The 17,904-nt window shown below is 37.5% G+C and overlaps 1 protein-coding gene across 1 annotated transcript in view; it reads left to right on the top strand.

Annotated features, from left to right (window-relative positions):
- The window catches only part of PRKCE (protein kinase C epsilon), a 941,255-nt gene that overhangs the window by 871,749 nt on the left and 51,602 nt on the right, over positions 1-17,904 (top strand). The window contains 1 exon segment of the mRNA XM_053712727.1: positions 7,774-7,920. Coding sequence (XP_053568702.1) covers positions 7,774-7,920 — 147 coding nt within the window.

Here is a 17,904-nt window from a genome sequence, read left to right as displayed (position 1 = left end):
AGTCAATTAAACCCAATTGTTAGAACAATTTGATTTGTTTTGCAACGTTATCCCTTGAAAAGCTTCATGAGTATGTTCATTATTTCCCCTTTGCTGTACCTATTAAGGAACAGATAAAAATGAACTCTTGCAATAATCAAGCAATCACTGTGTAGCATGTCTCTGGGTTCTGTAAATAACTTTGTTGCAAGTATCTATCAGGTTTTAAATACACTTTTTCCTGCCTATCTGTGCCCTGCAGATGAATTTCTCTTTACAGGTTCTAGACTCTTATGTGGCTCTTTTTGCTTCCTCATTACAATATAATTGTCCGTCAGCGTAAACAAACTGACAGAGAGCAGAAGCAAATCACAGTAATGAGGGCGACTCAGGACATAACCTGATCTCACATTTTAAGGATTTTTGATAGCGAACTTGCTCAATGAAACGTGCCGTTTTTATAATCGCATTATAAGCACTTCCTGGGAATGACGGGAGCATATTTCTTCTATAAATCAGAAATGTACATAAGTATGTAGTGTTTTTATACTTAACCCTTTCGTGACAGGGTTAAAGTGCCTACATCGGAACAACTGTTCCGATGTAGACAAATTGAAACTACGCGATCGTGCATACGATCGCGAGATTTCAATTATTGGATCGCATCTGGGGGGCGTCCCTACAATCCTAGGAACGCCCTCCAGACCGCGATTAAATCCCTGAAGCACAGAAGGCTTCAGGACAGCCGTTAGTTATGACGTTCCATTCCGTCATAACGGCTTTAAAGCCCAGTCTAATTATGACGGAATGGAACGGCATAACGGCTTTAAAAGGTTAAAGGGAAAGTAATTAAACTGTCATGATTCAGATAGAGCATGCAATTTGTATACTTTCTAATTCATTTCTATGATCTAATTTGCTTTGTTCTCTTGGTGTCCTTTGTTTAAAACTAGGTAGGATCAGGAGCAGCAATGCACCACTGGGAACTAACTGCTGATTGGCTGGCTGCACAAAAAATGCCTTTTGTCATTGGCTTACCTGATGTGTTCAGCTAGCTCCCAGTATTACATTGATGTTCCTTCAACAAAGGATACCAAGAGAATGAATAATGAACCTCACAAATTCATAGTTAAAGGGACATGAAACCCACAAATTTTCTTTCATGGTTTAGGTACAAACATACAATTTTAAACAAATTTGTTTCATTCTCTTGGTATCCCTGGTTGAAGGAGCAGCAATGCACTACTGGTTTCTAACTGAACACATGGGTGAGCCAATGACAATTGGTATATATATGCAGCCATCAATCAGCCGCTAGAACCTAGGTTATTTGCTGCTCCTTAGCTTACCTAGATAAACCTTTCAGCAAAGGATAACAAGAGAAAGAAGTAAATAATATAAGTAAATGGGAAAGTTGTTTAAAATTGTATGCTCTGTCTAAATCATTAATGTCGAATTATGACTTTACTGTCCCTTTAACCTTCAAACCCTTAATGCCCATTGCCCATTGTTCCCACCTCCAATCCCACCTTTTTATGTGATCGATATTTCTGTTCTAACCTCTCATACAGAACCTTTATTCCTTTCCCATATCATCCATACCCCCCTTATATTATGTATACCCCTCTCTCTTTTTCATTTCCCACTGGCATGTCTTGTTCTCACATCTTATGGCTTTAATGCCCTTCCTCCTACACTTCCTCTCCTATTTACCATTTTCCCTCTCGGCTGGGGAGGTTTATATATAATATTAGTGTGGATGAAATAGCCAGCACTAACTCCCTCACAGTCTTCTTACTATTCCAGTGCTGCTCACTAACTTCCTCTCTCAACCACCTCTGATTGTTTCTGATTTCCTCCTCCTTGATGATCAGCACCTACTCTCATATTTATCTTCTCCTCTCTCACCATCTTTTCTTAACCTCTCTCCCTTCTCTCTCATCACCTTTGTCTGATTCTTTCTCCTCTCTTATTAATCCCCTTTTGTTCCCTTTCTTCTCTTTCTCCATCACTCTCTTCCTTACTTCTATGTCAGACCCCATCACTTTCTCCCACTTTCATGCGCTTATCACTTGAACCCATGGCACTACCTGCACAAGTCATGATATGATGTTCCCACCCTTACTTTTGAGACTAGGTTGTGAGACAATATGGGTTAGTTTACAATTAGAGACTGGGTATACAGCCATCCCCTATATCCATCCTATCATAGCCAGCCTTATTTACTGCATCCCATATCTTCCTATGGTGCTACAACACTAGTGGGACAGAAGCAGGCTCAGGTGACAAGTTCCTAGTGCAGTGGGCCTGACCATCCTTGTGACCCATAAGAATCTCATCTTTAGGGAAGGAGACTTAATTTGCTGATCCAGAATAAAAGATGGGCACCACATTGCTGCATCTTTCTCACAATGCTTCTAGTCAAGGCTGACACTGTTTTTAGTAAGAACTTTTACTGTGCATGTGAAGCATATCGAAATAGGTTTCATGCACTGCTATTTTAAATAGTGCATCTTGTCAGAGCTATATCTTGTATTACATAAATCAAATCATTGACAATAAAATGAAATAAATGTGTAAACAAATGAGATATTACATAATATAGCAACAGTACTCAATATTTATAGTTATATTATCTATCTCTCTATCTCTCGCTCTATCTATCTCTCGCTCTATCGATCTCTCTATTTATCTATCTATCTCTCTAGCTATCTCTCGCTCTCTCTATCCATCTCTCTCTCTCTCTCTCTATCTCTATCTCTCTATCTCTTGCTCTATCAATCTATCTCTCTAGCTATCCTCTCTATATATTGCTCTATCAATCTATCTCTCTATCTATCTATCTATCTATCTATCTATCTATCTCTATCTTTCTATCTATCTCTTGCTCTATCTCTCACTCTATCTCTCTATCTCTTGCTCTATCTATCTCTCACTCTATCTCTCTCTCTATCTCTCGCTCTATCTATCTATCTCTCGCTCTATCTCTCTACCTCTCGCTCTATCAATCTATCTCTCTATCTATCTCTCGCTCTATCGATCTCTCTATTTATTTATCTATCCCTCTAGCTATCTCTCGCTCTCTCTATCTATCCATCTCTCTATCTATCTCTTGCTCTATCAATCTATCTCTCTAGCTATCTCTCTATCTATATATTGCTCTATCAATCTATCTATCTCTCTCTCTATCTCTCTATCTATCTCTTGCTCTATCTCTCGCTCTATCTATCTCTTGCTCTATCTCTCTATCTCTCGCTCTATCTATCTCTCGCTCTATCTCTCTACCTCTCGCTCTATCAATCTATCTCTCTATCTATCTCTCGCTCAATCGATCTCTCTATTTATTTATCTATCTCTCTAGCTATCTCTCGCTCTCTCTATCCATCTCTCTATCTCTCTCTATCTATCTATCTCTCTATCTATCTCTTGCTCTATCAATCTATCTCTCTAGCTATCTCTCTATCTATATATTGCTCTATCAATCTATCTATCTATCTCTCTATCTCTTGCTCTATCTCTCGCTCTCTCTATCTATCTCTCGCTCTATCTATCTCTCGCTCTATCCCTCTATCTATCTCTCACTCTATCTATCTCTCGCTCTATCTAGCTCTCTACCTCTCGCTCTATCAATCTATCTCTCTAGCTATCTTTCTATCTATATATTGCTCCATCAATCTATCTATCTCTCAATCTATCTTTCTATCTATATATTGCTCCATCAATCTATCTATCTCTCAATCTATCTCTCGCTCTATCGATCTCTCTATTTATTTATCTATCCATCTATCTCTCTATATATCTCTCTATCTCTCTATCTCTCGCTCTATCTATCTCTCGCTCTATCTTTCTATCATCTCTCTACCTCTCGCTATATCAATCTATCTCTCTATCTATCTCTCGCTCTATCGATCTCTCTATCTCTCTATCTATCTCTTGCTCTATCAATCTATCTCTGTAGCTATCTCTCTATCTATATATTGCTCTATCAATCTATCTATCTCTCGCTCTATCTCTCTACCTCTCACTCTATCAATCTATCTCTCTATCTATCTCTCGCTCTATCGATCTCTCTATTTATTTATTTATCTATCTCTTTAGCTATCTCTCGCTCTCTCTATCTATCCATCTCTCTATCTCTATCTATCTCTCTATCTCTTGCTCTATCAATCTATCTATCTAGCTCTCCTCTCTGTCTATATATTGCTCTATCAGTCTATCTCTCTATCTATCTCTCTCTCTCTCTATCTCTCTATCTATCTCTTGCTCTATCTCTCGCTCTATCTCTCTATCTATCTCTTGCTCTATCTATCTCTCGCTCTATCTCTCTATCTTTCGCTCTATCTATCTCTCGCTCTATCTATCTCTCGCTCTATCTCTCTACCTCTCGCTCTATCAATCTATCTATCTATCTCTCGCTCTATCGATCTCTCTATTTATTTATCTAGCTATCTCTCTAGCTATCTCTCGCTCTCTCTATCTAGCCATCTATCTATCTCTCTCTCTATCTTTCTATATATCTCTTGCTCCATCAATCTATCTCTCTAGCTATCTCTCTATCTATATATTGCTCTATCAATCTATCTATCTATCTCTTGCTCTATCTCTCGCTCTATCTCTCGCTCTATCTATCTCTCGCTCTATCTCTCGCTCTATCTCTCTACCTCTCGCTCTATCAATCTATCTATCTATCTCTTGCTCTATCTCTCGCTCTATCTCTCTCTATCTCTCGCTCTATCTCTCTACCTCTCGCTCTATCAATCTATCTCTCTATCTATCTCTCGCTCTATCGATCTCTCTATTTATCTATCTGTCTCTCTAGCTATCTCTCGCTCTCTCTATCCATCTCTCTCTCTCTCTATATATATATATATATCTCTATCTCTTGCTCTATCAATCTATCTCTCTAGCTATCCTCTCTATCTCTATATTGCTCTATCAATATATCTATCTATCTATCTCTCTCTCTATCTCTTGCTCTATCTCTCGCTCTATCTCTCTATGTATCTCCCTGGCTCTATCTATCTCTCGCTCTATCTCTCTCTCTATCTCTCGCTCTATCTATCTTTCGCTCTATCTATCTATCTCTCGCTCTATCTCTCTACCTCTCGCTCTATCAATCTATCTCTCTATCTATCTCTCGCTCTATCGATCTCTCTATTTATTTATCTATCTCTCTAGCTATCTCTTGCTTTCTCTATCTATCCATCTCTCTATCTCTCTCTCTCTATCTATCTCTCTATCTATCTCTTGCTCTATCAATCTATCTCTCTAGCTATCTCTCTATCTATCTCTCGCTCTATCGATCTCTCTATTTATTTATCTATCTCTCTAGCTATCTCTTGCTCTCTCTATCTATCCATCTCTCTATCTCTCTCTCTCTCTCTATCTCTCTATCTATATATTGCTCTATCAATCTATCTATCTCTCTATCTATCTCTCTATCTCTTGCTCTATCTCTCGCTCTCTCTATCTATCTCTCGCTCTATCTCTCTATCTCTCGCTCTATCTATCTCTCGCTCTATCTCTCTATCTAGCTCTCTACCTCTCGCTCTATCAATCTATCTCTCTAGCTATCTTTCTATCTATATATTGCTCTATCAATCTATCTATCTCTCTCTATATCTCTCTATCTATCTCTTGCTCTATCTCTCTATCTCTCGCTCTATCTATCTCTCGCTCTATCTCTCTACCTCTCGCTCTATCAATCTATCTCTCTATCTCTCGCTCTATCGATCTCTCTATTTATCTATCTATTTCTCTAGCTATCTATTTATTTATCTATCTATCTCTCTAGCTATCTCTCGCTCTCTCTATCTATCTATCCATCGCTCTCTCTCTCTCTAGCTATCTATCTATCTCTTGCTCTATCAATCTATCTCTCTAGCTAGCTCTCTATCTATATATTGCTCTATCAATCTATCTATCTATCTATCTATCTCTTGCTCTATCTCTTGCTCTATCTCTCTATCTATCTCTCGTTCTATCTCTCGCTCTATCTCTCTACCTCTCGCTCTATCAATCTATCTCTCTATCTATCTCTCGCTCTATCGATCTCTCTATTTATCTATCTATCTCTCTAGCTATCTCTCACTCTCTCTATCTATCCATCTCTCTATCTCTCTTTCTCTATCTATCTCTCTATCTCTTTCTCTATCAATCTATCTCTCTAGCTATCCTCTCTATCTATATATTGCTCTATCGCTCTATCTCTCTACCTCTCGCTCTATCGATCTCTCTATTTATTTATCTATCTCTCTAGCTATCTCTCACTCTCTCTATCCATCTCTCTCTCTCTCTCTCTCTCTCTCTATCTATCTCTCTAGCTATCTCTTGCTCTATCAATCTATCTCTCTAGCTATCTATCTATATATTGCTCTATCAATCTATCTCTCTATCTATCTATCTATCTATCTCTCTATCTCTTGCTCTATCTCTCGCTCTATCTATCTCTCACTCTATCTCTCGCTCTATCTCTCTATCTCTCGTTCTATCTATCTCTCGCTCTATCTCTCTATCTAGCTCTCTACCTCTCGCTCTATCAATCTATCTCTCTAGCTAACTTTCTATCTATATATTGCTCTATCAATCTATCTATCTCTCTATCTATCTATCTCTCTATATATCTCTATCTATCTCTTGCTATATCTCTCTATATATCTCTCTATCTATCTCTTGCTCTATCTCTCTATCTCTTGCTCTATCTATCTCTCGCTCTATCTCTCTACCTCTCGCTCTATCAATCTATCTCTCTATCTATCTCTCGCTCTATCGATCTCTCTATTTATCTATCTATCTCTCTAGCTATCTATTTATCTATCTCTCTAGCTATCTCTCGCTCTCTCTATCTATCTACCCATCGCTCTCTCTCTCTCTCTCTCTCTAGCTATCTATCTCTTGCTCTATCAATCTATCTCTCTAGCTAGCTCTCTATCTATATATTGCTCTATCAATCTATGTATCTCTCTCTCTCTCTATCTATCTATCTTTTGCTCTATCTCTCGCTCTATCTATCTCTATCTCTCGCTCTCTCTATCTCTTGCTCTATCTCTCTATCTATCTCTCTACCTCTCGCTCTATCAATCTATCTCTCTATCTATCTCTCGCTCTATCGATCTCTCTATTTATATATCTCTCTATCTCACGCTCTCTCTATCTATTCATCTCTCTATCTCTCTCTATCTATCTCTCTATCTATCTCTTGCTCTATCAGGCTATCTCTCTATCTATTGCTCTAGCATTATATCTCTCTATCTATCTCTCTATCTCTTGCTCTATCTATCTCTCGCTCTATCTCTCTATCTATCTCTCTACCTCTCGCTCTATCAATCTATCTCTCTAGCTATCTATATTTTGCTCTATCAATCTATCTATCTATCTATCTCTCTATCTATCTCTCTATCTATCTCTTGTTCTATCTCTCTATCTATCTCTCGCTCTATCTCTCTATCTATCTCTCTACCTCTTGCTCTATCTCTATCTCTTTCTCGCTCTATCGATCTCTCTATTTATCTATCTATCTCTCTAGCTATCTATTTATTTATCTATCTCTCTAGCTATCTCTCACGCTCTCTATCTATCCATCTCTCTATCTCTCTCTCTCTAGCTATCTCTCTATCTATCTCTTGCTCTATCAATCTATCTCTCTATCTCTCTCTCTCTCTATCTATCTCTCTATCTATCTATCTATCTATCTATTTATCTATCTATCTACCTATCGTTGATATATTAAATATAATTGAGTGTAATTCTATGAGATTTTCAGCTTTTTTATAATCAGGTGTTTTCTCTTCACAGTTCATGACAAAGAATCCAAACAAGAGATTAGGATGTGTGGCATCGCAGGGTCTAGAAGACGCCATTAAACAACATCCATTTTTCAAAGAAATTGATTGGGTGCATCTAGAGCAAAGGAAAATCAAGCCCCCTTTCAAACCTCGTATTGTAAGTATCATTTACAATATAATATACACAATGCAGAATCCCATGCGCATGAGTTTCATTGTGATTGTAACAAAAATAAATATGCATCAAACGTATGCACTCATATGTAGTTATTTCTGTACTGAATTAATTGTTCAAATGTTTTAAAGAAATATTTATGCAATAAGACCATCAGCTAGATTACGAGTTTTGCTGCACCACACACTTTTTTGGCTGTAATGCAATGTAACTACCGCAGCTTTCCAAAAGTCCTTTTTCAATAGGACTTCCTTTGCGCCGGTATAACGAGTTTCCCTAGGAGGCCAAAAAGTGAGTGGTACAGCCTATACCGTCAAGATTCGTACCGCCACCTGAAAGTCAGTACTTATGAGTTTTACGTTACAAAGTCGCAACATAAAACTCATAACTAAAGTGCTAAAAAGTACACTAACACCCATAAACTACCTACATAAACAACCCCTAAACCAAAGCCCTCCCGCATCGCAAACACTAAAATAAAATTATTAACCCCTAATCTGCTGCCCCAACGTCGTCGCCACCTACATACACTTATTAACCCCTAATCTGCTGTCCCTAACATCGCCGCAACCTAAATTACTTTTATTAACCTCTAATCTGCCGCCCCCAAAATCGCTGCCACTATACTAAAGTTATTAACCCCTAAACCTAACCCTAAGTCTAACCCTAATACCCACTAACTTTAATGTAATTAAAATAAATCTAAATAAAACCTACTATTAATAACTAAATAATTCCTATTTAAAACTAAATACTTACCTGTAAAATAAACCCTAAGATAGCTACAATATAACTAATAGTTACATTGTATCTATCTTAGGTTTAATTTTTATTTCACAGGTAAGTTTGTATTTATTTTAACTAGGTAGACTAGTTAGTAAATAGTTATTAACTATCTACTAACTACCTAGTTAAAATAAATACAAATTTACCTGTAAAATAAAACCTAACCTAGGTTACACTAACACCTAACCTTACACTACAATTAAATAAATTACATTTATTAAATACAATTAACTAAATTACAAAAACAAACAAACACTAAATTACACAAAATAAAAAAGAAATTATTAAATATTTTAACTAATTACACCTAATCTAATAGCCCTAACAAAATCAAAAAGCCCCCCAAAATAAAAAAAACCCTAGCCTAAACCAAACTGCCAATAGCCCTTAAAAGGGCCTTTTGCAGGGCATTGCCCCAAAGAAATCAGCTCTTTTACCTGTAAAAAAAAATACAACCCCCCTCCAACAGTAAAACCCACCACCCACACAACCATACCCCCCAAATAAAAACCTACCTAAAATACCTAAGCTCCCCATTGCCCTGAAAAGGGCATTTGGATGGGCATTGCCCTTAGAAGGGCATTTAGCTCTTTTTCCGCCCAAACCCTAAGCTAAAAATAAAACCCACCCAATAAACCCTTAAGAAAACCTAACACTAACCCCCGAAGATCCACTTACAGTTTTTGAAGACCCGACATCCATCCTCAGCGAAGTGGCAGAAGTCCTCAGCAAAGCCGGCCCGAAGTCCTCATCCAAGCCGGCAGAAGTCTTCATCCAAGCCGGCAGAAGTCTTCATCCAGACGGCATCTTCTATCTTCATCCATCCGGCGCGGAGCGGCTCCATCTTCAAGACATCCGGCGCGGAGCATCCTCTTCTTCCGACGGCTCTTCTCAAATGAAGGTTCCTTTAAGTGATGTCATCCAAGATGGCGTCCCTTGAATTCCGATTGGCTTATAGAATTCTATCAGCCAATCAGAATTAAAGGTGAAAAAATCCTATTGGCTGATGCAATCAGCCAATAGGACTGAGCTTCAATCCTATTGGCTGATCCAATCAGCCAATAGGATTGAGCTCACATTCTATTGGCTGATTGGAACAGCCAATAGAATGCTTTACGCAGAAATCAGCGCAATGGGATTGATATTGGCTGCAGCATTTAATTTTGAAAGTGCATCCCCTGCTCACTGCTAACTTTGCTTTATGGAGTATCTATATCCATCGAGCTCCATTACTTTAAATAGGAGCCATCTTCCCCTTTTTTACGATTATTCCACCAAGGCAACCCCTATGAGGGTCGGCGCGAAAAGCCACATGTGATCTGGCGATATTTAGATCATGGAGCCCTTACTGGTAAGGGCAATACCCACAACCCTGGTAGTGGACAGTGGCACACACCTAATAAAGATAGAAAACAAAAAGCATTTTTAGCCCAGTAGCATTCGTTTTTTTCAAAATATGAAAGACATTTAAAAAATCTTATTGTCTCTTTAAATCATTATTTGTTTTTATTGCCACTGAATTTCTATAGCTTTTCTAAACATTATGTATATTGATTTAAACAAAAAATATATTGATCCTAGAACCTATTCAGATCTGACAGATCTTTTCTGTTCCTGGGAACTAAGTGAGAATTTGGTTATGAAAAATATAAAAATATGTATTTTCTAATTGATTTATCTGCCATCAAAACAATTTCCAAATAAAAAAATAATCAAGAAAGTAATCACTGTGCATGTGCTGTGCAAACTATACCATTCTCTCTAAAACATCTAAAATAAAAAGGCTTAGAGAGGTTTACAACCAGGGGCATAATTAGACCTTATTGGTCCGCCTGGCAAAAGCTATTCCAAAAAGCTATTCCCATTCCAACAGCATCCTTTTCAATGCACCACAAATTCCAAATTGCTATTAAACAGGAATGCTAATAAATTATACTGACACCCATATACCACATAATTAAAGCTGCTTCTCTCTGACTGTGAGTCCTTCTCGCTTGTATAGTCCACTCCAAGCGATATGCACTTGCGCAGCCTTCCTGTACAAATACGGTGGCAGCTTTTTGTATACAGCAACACTGTGACAGCCATCTTGCAGACACTGCCTCTATATATCTAAAGGAAAATATTTACAGTTTCCTTACACTGTGAGCCCTGGGGGGTACAAACATAATACAGATAGTGTTATTAGTTTTTTATCAGTCTAAAGACATTTAAAGAGATAGTCTACACCTTAGCCATCTTAAAGTCTACTTACCTTAGATTAAGCTGCAAATAGCCCCCCTGCACCTTTTCTATATCATGCAGCAGGAAAAGCAAAAAAGTTCTAACTCCTTGAAGGACTTCAAGGACTTAGACCTTCACGGACTTAGAAATTAGTATATGAGCCTACCTAGTTTTAGCTTTCAACAATTACCAAGAGAACAAAGTAAATTGGAAATGTGTTTAAAATTGCATGGCCTATCTGGATCATGAAAGTTTAATTTTGACTAGACTGTACCTTTAAAGAGGTAAATGTCTTTTAAATCAGGGGTCTTAAAGCTTACTGTATTTTTGGGTTAGGATGTGGGTTACCCCCAGTGACCTGCTTATACCTACATTATTTTGTTTATATTAAGCAATTGTGTGAGTGTGATTTATGGAGGGAAATATGGGCACTGAAAGAACTGGCCTGCTCCCATGGTGCCTGATTGTGCATATGATCACCATTATTATAACAATGACAAGACAAGTTATCCTGCATTTAGAAGAAAAGTTCCCCATCTTAAACTAAGGGTAGTCATTCCGCTCTAGGTATATCTTCAAAAGAGTAGGGTTTTTTATAGTAGCTGCCCACATCTCCATAAAAATATCTCTGGTCTCCATGGGGATCACCGGTTTCCTAGGTGGTGAAGTAACCCCCATTTAAAAGTGGGGCTTCATCCCTTTTAAAAGAAGAGTCACATGTTACTCTAAGAGCTGTAGGGGCCAAAATCCAAGCTCCATAAGAACCTCTGTGCTTCATGCAATAAAGCAAGTAAGTGCCTCTTTTTGTGGACACTTCCACAATGTGTCTAATATCACGCCTGTACATGATGACATCATCACAAGCCATCCCAGCCTGGCTATTCATATCAATGAAGAAGAGGAGGCATATGGAGGAATAGTTCTTGGCACCTAAGGACTTATTATAATAATATATTATTCTTTTGTTATGGAATATATTATCAGTCCCAGACTACTTTATTGAAATGAAAGTGTTCTTGAAAAATTGCGTGTAGCTGTTTAATCAGATTTTTGCTGTGGAAATCTTTAAGGTCACAAAGGTTAGTGTCTGTTTCAGAATGCAAGTTCCCATTTCACAGGCAAGTGTAACCACATTACTTCTGCTTTAGGTTAATCAACCTGATGTTAAAAAAAAAAAACAAATAGTCCTCATCTGAATGCCTAAAATGCTTTTGATATGCATGTTTCCAGATTAAAAGGGAAATCCTAACATTTGTATTGATTTCAAAGCTATTACAATAAGAAGAGTTACATTTTGAATTAGAAAAAAAATGTTTGAAATACAAACTGCAAAATATAGTTAAAGGGAGAGGAAACCTCAAAAATGTCTTTCATGATTTGATTAGAACATACAATTTTAAACACCTTTCCAATTTACTTCCATTATCAAATTTGCTTCATTCTCTTGTTATCCTTTGCTGAAGGAACAACATTGCGCTACTGGCAGCAAGATGAACACATCTAGTTAGCCAATCATAAGAGACAAATGTGTGCAGACACCAATCAGCAGCAGCTCCCACTAGTGTAGGATATGTGTGTATTCTTTTTAAACAAGGGATACAAAGAGAACGAAGCAGATTTGAAAATAGAAGTGAATTTAGAAGTGTCTTAAACAAATGACATGCTCTATTAGAATCATGCAAGTTAATTTTGACTTTCCTATCCCTTTAAAATTGATAAAGAGCTAAAAAAAAAGGTATCACAGGATGTTCAAGTCGGCTCTAATAAGGATTTCTACAGACCTTTACTGAAGCAAAACGTACACTAAGGGCTAGATTACAGAAGTTGAGAAAATATTTGCGCTTCCGTGAACCCAAAATCTGTGCTCACTTTTGTTATTTCTGTGCGCGCTACTGAGCAAGAGATTATGGTTGGGAAGGTCAAAGATCGCATGCTCGTGCTCAAAAGCACGCTCAATCCCAGGTTTAAAATGGAGCCTCGTTTTCATGCTCGCGTAACCCTATCTCAACTACATATTAATATATTTATGTACATGAATGTATACATATATGTTTGAGTGTTTATATGTGTATATATATATATATATTCATACAGGTATACACATATAAAGTACATCAATATTTATGTATATATTCATTTCATATACATATACATATTTTTACGTTAATAAATATGTCACATAGGATTCCTATGTAAAAGCACTTTCACGCGGTTTTTATTTCTAACACCTCACAGCTCCTTACTTTGAGCCCTTATAACTTATATTTTTATAAAACAATTTTTATCAGACAGTGTTAAAGTGATGATAAATCCTAACGTTTGTGAAACGCTAGGATTTTCCAGTGCAACAAATAAAGGGGACTTTCAGTCATAAAGTATAAAATACATCATGCGGAAACCTCCTTTATTTGCCTGCAGCGTATGCCGCTCAGAGGTGTTTCAGGCCACCCGCAGCAGAACACTATTTTTTCAATGAGGCAACGTTTTAACCTCTTAGCCAATAGCCGTGCGGGCCAGCTGGCATTATGCCAGATAGTTAGCACGCTATTAGCTAAGATCACCTCACTGAAAAATAGTGCTCAGTCGTGGGCGTCCTGAGGCGCTCAGCGAGGCGAATGCTGCAGACAAATAAAGGAACTTTCAGCGTGCAGTATTTTATACTTCATGACTGAAAGTCCCCTCTAGTTGTTGCACTGGTAAATTCTAGAATTTCAAGAACGCTAGGATTTACCCTCACTTTAATATTAGTGTTACTGTACATTATAATGTATTTTTGAAGTGTTTTACAACTTTTTTCACTTAACCAGAGATCTGTTTTTGAAGGGTTTACCAATGCCCAAAACTCAATCGCAACCTCACGGCCACATTTACTACCCACTTGTAATATCAGTAGTTTTTTGGATGTGCACGGAAAGGTGCATTTTTGCCCCAACGCGAGCACAGAGAAGCGTTGCGCTCCAACTGTAATCTATCCATAAACTTGTACAAAACATGGCAGATAATTGAGTATTTATGATAACTACCTATATGAATGTTAGTATTATCTCTTAACCACTAATATCACGTTATTATATGAACAATTAATAATTTCATATAATTTTGATTCATTTTCTAATTAAAGTGAATTTAAAATTTAATGAATAAGTGCCTGGTATCTAAAAATACTCTTAAAAACAGGGGCACTTTCATTCATTAAACTTTACAAAGGCGCTTACTTTTTAAAATACTTACCTTTGCATTATGGTAAACATAATGTTGATTCTCCGACCGCAGCTCCTGCTTTATTTTTAGCAGAATGATGATGAATCCAGCCTCCTCCAATCGTTGTGTGCCCCCTTTGGCATACAGCTCGTGAGGCACGCAACGATTGGAGGAAGCTGGATCATCATCGATATGCTAATGAAAGCAGGAGCTGCGGGCGGAAAATCTGCGTTATGTTTACCATAACGCAGAGGTATTTTAAAAAATAAGTGTCATAGTAAAGTTTAATGTATGAATGTGCTCCTGTTTTTATTATTATTATCGATTATTTGTAGAGCGCCAACAGATTGCGCAACACTAACTGGGCACTTATTCAAAAAACTTTCCATTCACTTGAAAGGAAACTACAAGTGCAACAAAAAATAATCTTATATGGGTATACCTGTATGTACTGTATAAAGTATGAAAGTTTAATTTTAACATATTTAAACCTCTAGGCACTTTATTACAATCATAAATTGACATACTTTATTTGTGCACAAGTGTGATTTTTTAACTGTTAATAAAAAAAATCTATACATTAACTTGTGAGCTGTGTATATTGCAAGTACACTGAAATAAAATATGTCAAAACAGCTAAGAAATGGCACTCAAAAAAAGCAAAAAATCTCTCAAGGTTTTGAATTTGAAAAGTCCAAAAACTGTTTGAAAAGATGCCATAAAAGTGATTTCTTATTGATTGGAATAGCAGTAGGGGGAGTTTTCATCTCACATACACATTTGAAAAGCATAAAATAAATAGCAAAAGTATTCTGCAACTGTTTCTGTAAATTGTGCAAATTTAGTTACAGTGTTAAATTATTATTAATCGAATGTTCAAATGCTGGTAAATGAGTTTTAATGTCCATTTAAAGAAACATTGTAGTGAAAAAATGGCATGATCTAATTTGTTAGAAATATACAATAACTGCTGCACATCAAGGGGTGAGTTAAAAAATGATACTTTTATTGAATTCAAGTTAAAAAATGCACAGACGGGCATGGAGCATATGCAGAGTCTAACGCATGTTGCGCCCCCCTAGTGTGCGCCCCCCTAGTGGCGCTTATTTATATACTCAGAGGAAACTTCAACATCATTAACTGGTGACTTATTTGCTTGGGAAGCTGCATGAAGAGAAAAACTCACCTGCATGAAGAGAAATCAGAGATTTTTTTTTGCATTATATTACAATGTAGGATTCTCTCCTTTATATCCAGAGCTCTGTATAACCAGATAAACTCTCTAGCTAAAATGTGCCTTTCTAAAATTCTTTGAAGGACTTTGCAGTACTGCCAGAGCGGAGCGCTATAGCTCATCGGGCCATTTATTTTTGCAGGGTTAACACACAGAGTAGAGAGAAAAAAAAAAGAATTAGAGCATGCAAGTGTTCCAGCGCAATTGTCCCTTTGAGGCTTGTTTATGCATCCCAGAAAATGAGGTCCTGCAGGATCTGACAAGGGACACATGATTTTCAGCATGACCATATCTTGACTAAATCATTTCCCAGATGTGCAGGATCCGCTATCTACAAATTTCTGAGCAAAAAAGATTGTTAAACAAAACTGAAGATTGCGCAACCAAGGGAAGATAGTCTACACAGTGATATGATGTAGGCAGGGCCGTCTTTAACACTGGGCAAAAGGGCAGCTGCCCAGGGCCCAGTCTCTGTTAAGTGGTCCAAGAGTCCTAAAAAAAATAAAAAATTTTTTGTTATGGTTCATACCAGACTGCTGATGTGACATGGGGAACACACACATTCAGCCATAATACTGTCACAGTCAAAAGTTCTCTGCTTATATATATTTTTTTTAAAAACTGTGCCAGACTGTGCCGGTGTCATGTGACATGCCAAGCTATTGCCATGTGCTGTTTAAGATGTGCACTGTGCAGCACTGAATGCAAAGCCCTAACTTGGCATCCAACCATTCCCACTGCATCAGAAAGGTCCTACTGGGGTTACCACTGTTACCAGGTAACTGCTCTGGTGGTGGGGATTGTTTCTGGGTAGGGCTTACTGTAGGCGCATGCAGCAGAAAGCTGGAGCGGCAGGCACATGAGGATTTGAGCATCTGTGCAGCTGCATACACTGCTCTCTTCAGTCTTGAGGCTGTATGATACATCTCACACTGTATCGATGCAGCCTTGGGCAGACAGCATCCAGTCTGCTGGTCCCCTTAGCCCTGCTCTTTCTGCTGTGGCTTTAAGATCAACTAACTGAAGTTTGTTAGGGGAACAGTGCTTTGTAGAAAGGTGTCAGTGGGAAGAATAAGTGAGTGCACACACACCCCTCCCCATGCAGAATTGTCTAGTGCAGGGTGAGAGGGAACTTGTTCCTAGCAAAGAAGTGACATGTGCTGCTGTGGCTGATGTATAGTGTCATGCTGATACTTCACACATTAATGTAAGGTTTATTTTTATAGTTTTTGTTTTCTCTCTGTCTCAGATTTTACAGCTTCCCATAGCAGTTCTGCTGTTCCAGTCAGTAAACTTATATTTGTCTGCACCTCCATGCTTCCTCCTCAGTATTTAACTTGCTTTTGTTGGCTGCCCTAAATCTCTTTAACCAGCTAACCTCACACCAGCTAACCTCACACCAGAATCACTTTCAAAAGAATATTAAATAAATCCACAGTGTAGGAATTTATATATTTATTTACATATTAATACTGCTTAGGTCCAATTTCACATATTGCAATTTATTTCATTTTTTTAAATGATTAGCCCAGCAGTGGATGATCCACTGCTGGGCTAATAATTTTGAAAACAATTATAAAATAGATTGATTTAGTTGTTTTTTGGGATGTTGGGGTGGAGAGTGAAATTGCATGGGGTGGGGGGGGGGGGGGCAAGAAAATTTTTGCCCAGGGTACAGTCAGTATTAAAGATGGCCCTGGATGTAGGAGTCACATTTTAAAGGGACACTAAATACAAAATTTGAATCTTTAATGATTTAGCTAGAGCATGCAATTTTACGCAACTTTCTAGTTTACTCCTATTATCATTTTTTCTTCGTTCTCTTGCTATCTTTATTTAAAAAGCAGGAATGTAAAGCTTAGGAGCCGGCCCATTTTTGGTTCAGACCTGGGTTATGCTTACTTATTGGTTGGCTGAATGTAGTCACCAATAAGCAAGGGCTATCCAGGGTGCTGAACCTAAAATGGGCCGGCTCCTAATGATGCCAATATCATGGAAAACAATAAAATGCTTTGTTTTTTTGTTTAATTTATTTATCTTTTTTTGGCATATGTTAAAAAAAATAAAAAAAACAATATTTTATTGAAATATGTAGGATTTTAAGCTTGCTAAACTGTGTAACTCATCACAATGTAAAGCTAATGTCATTGTCAATATAGGGAAATGCTCTTTCCTTATTTCTGCGAACCAGAATATAGTGCATGCCATACAGTCACTTTCTCTAGCTGAGAAGGTCTCATGGGTGCTAAGAAACATTCTCACATAATGATTTTCTATTTTCCCCCAGGAAGCCAAAAATACACTCTTAATGACCCTTGTCTGACCGATTATAAAATGCATGACTGGTGTGTGCTCTAAAAAATGGCCAAGAAACATGATTTTAATATTTAATACTAATTATAATAATTTTTAATTTACTACTCTTACATCCATAATGTGGTTACTTAAAGGGGCATTCAAGTCAAAATTGAAATGCACACTGCTGCATTTCATTTTTGCATGGAAGCATTTTTGCAATATTA

This window comes from Bombina bombina, chromosome 4 (assembly GCF_027579735.1).
Source record: "Bombina bombina isolate aBomBom1 chromosome 4, aBomBom1.pri, whole genome shotgun sequence".
Classification (NCBI taxonomy): domain Eukaryota; kingdom Metazoa; phylum Chordata; class Amphibia; order Anura; family Bombinatoridae; genus Bombina; species Bombina bombina.
The sequence above is the reverse complement of the archived record's forward strand: the minus strand, read 5'-3'. Positions and strand labels throughout refer to the sequence as shown.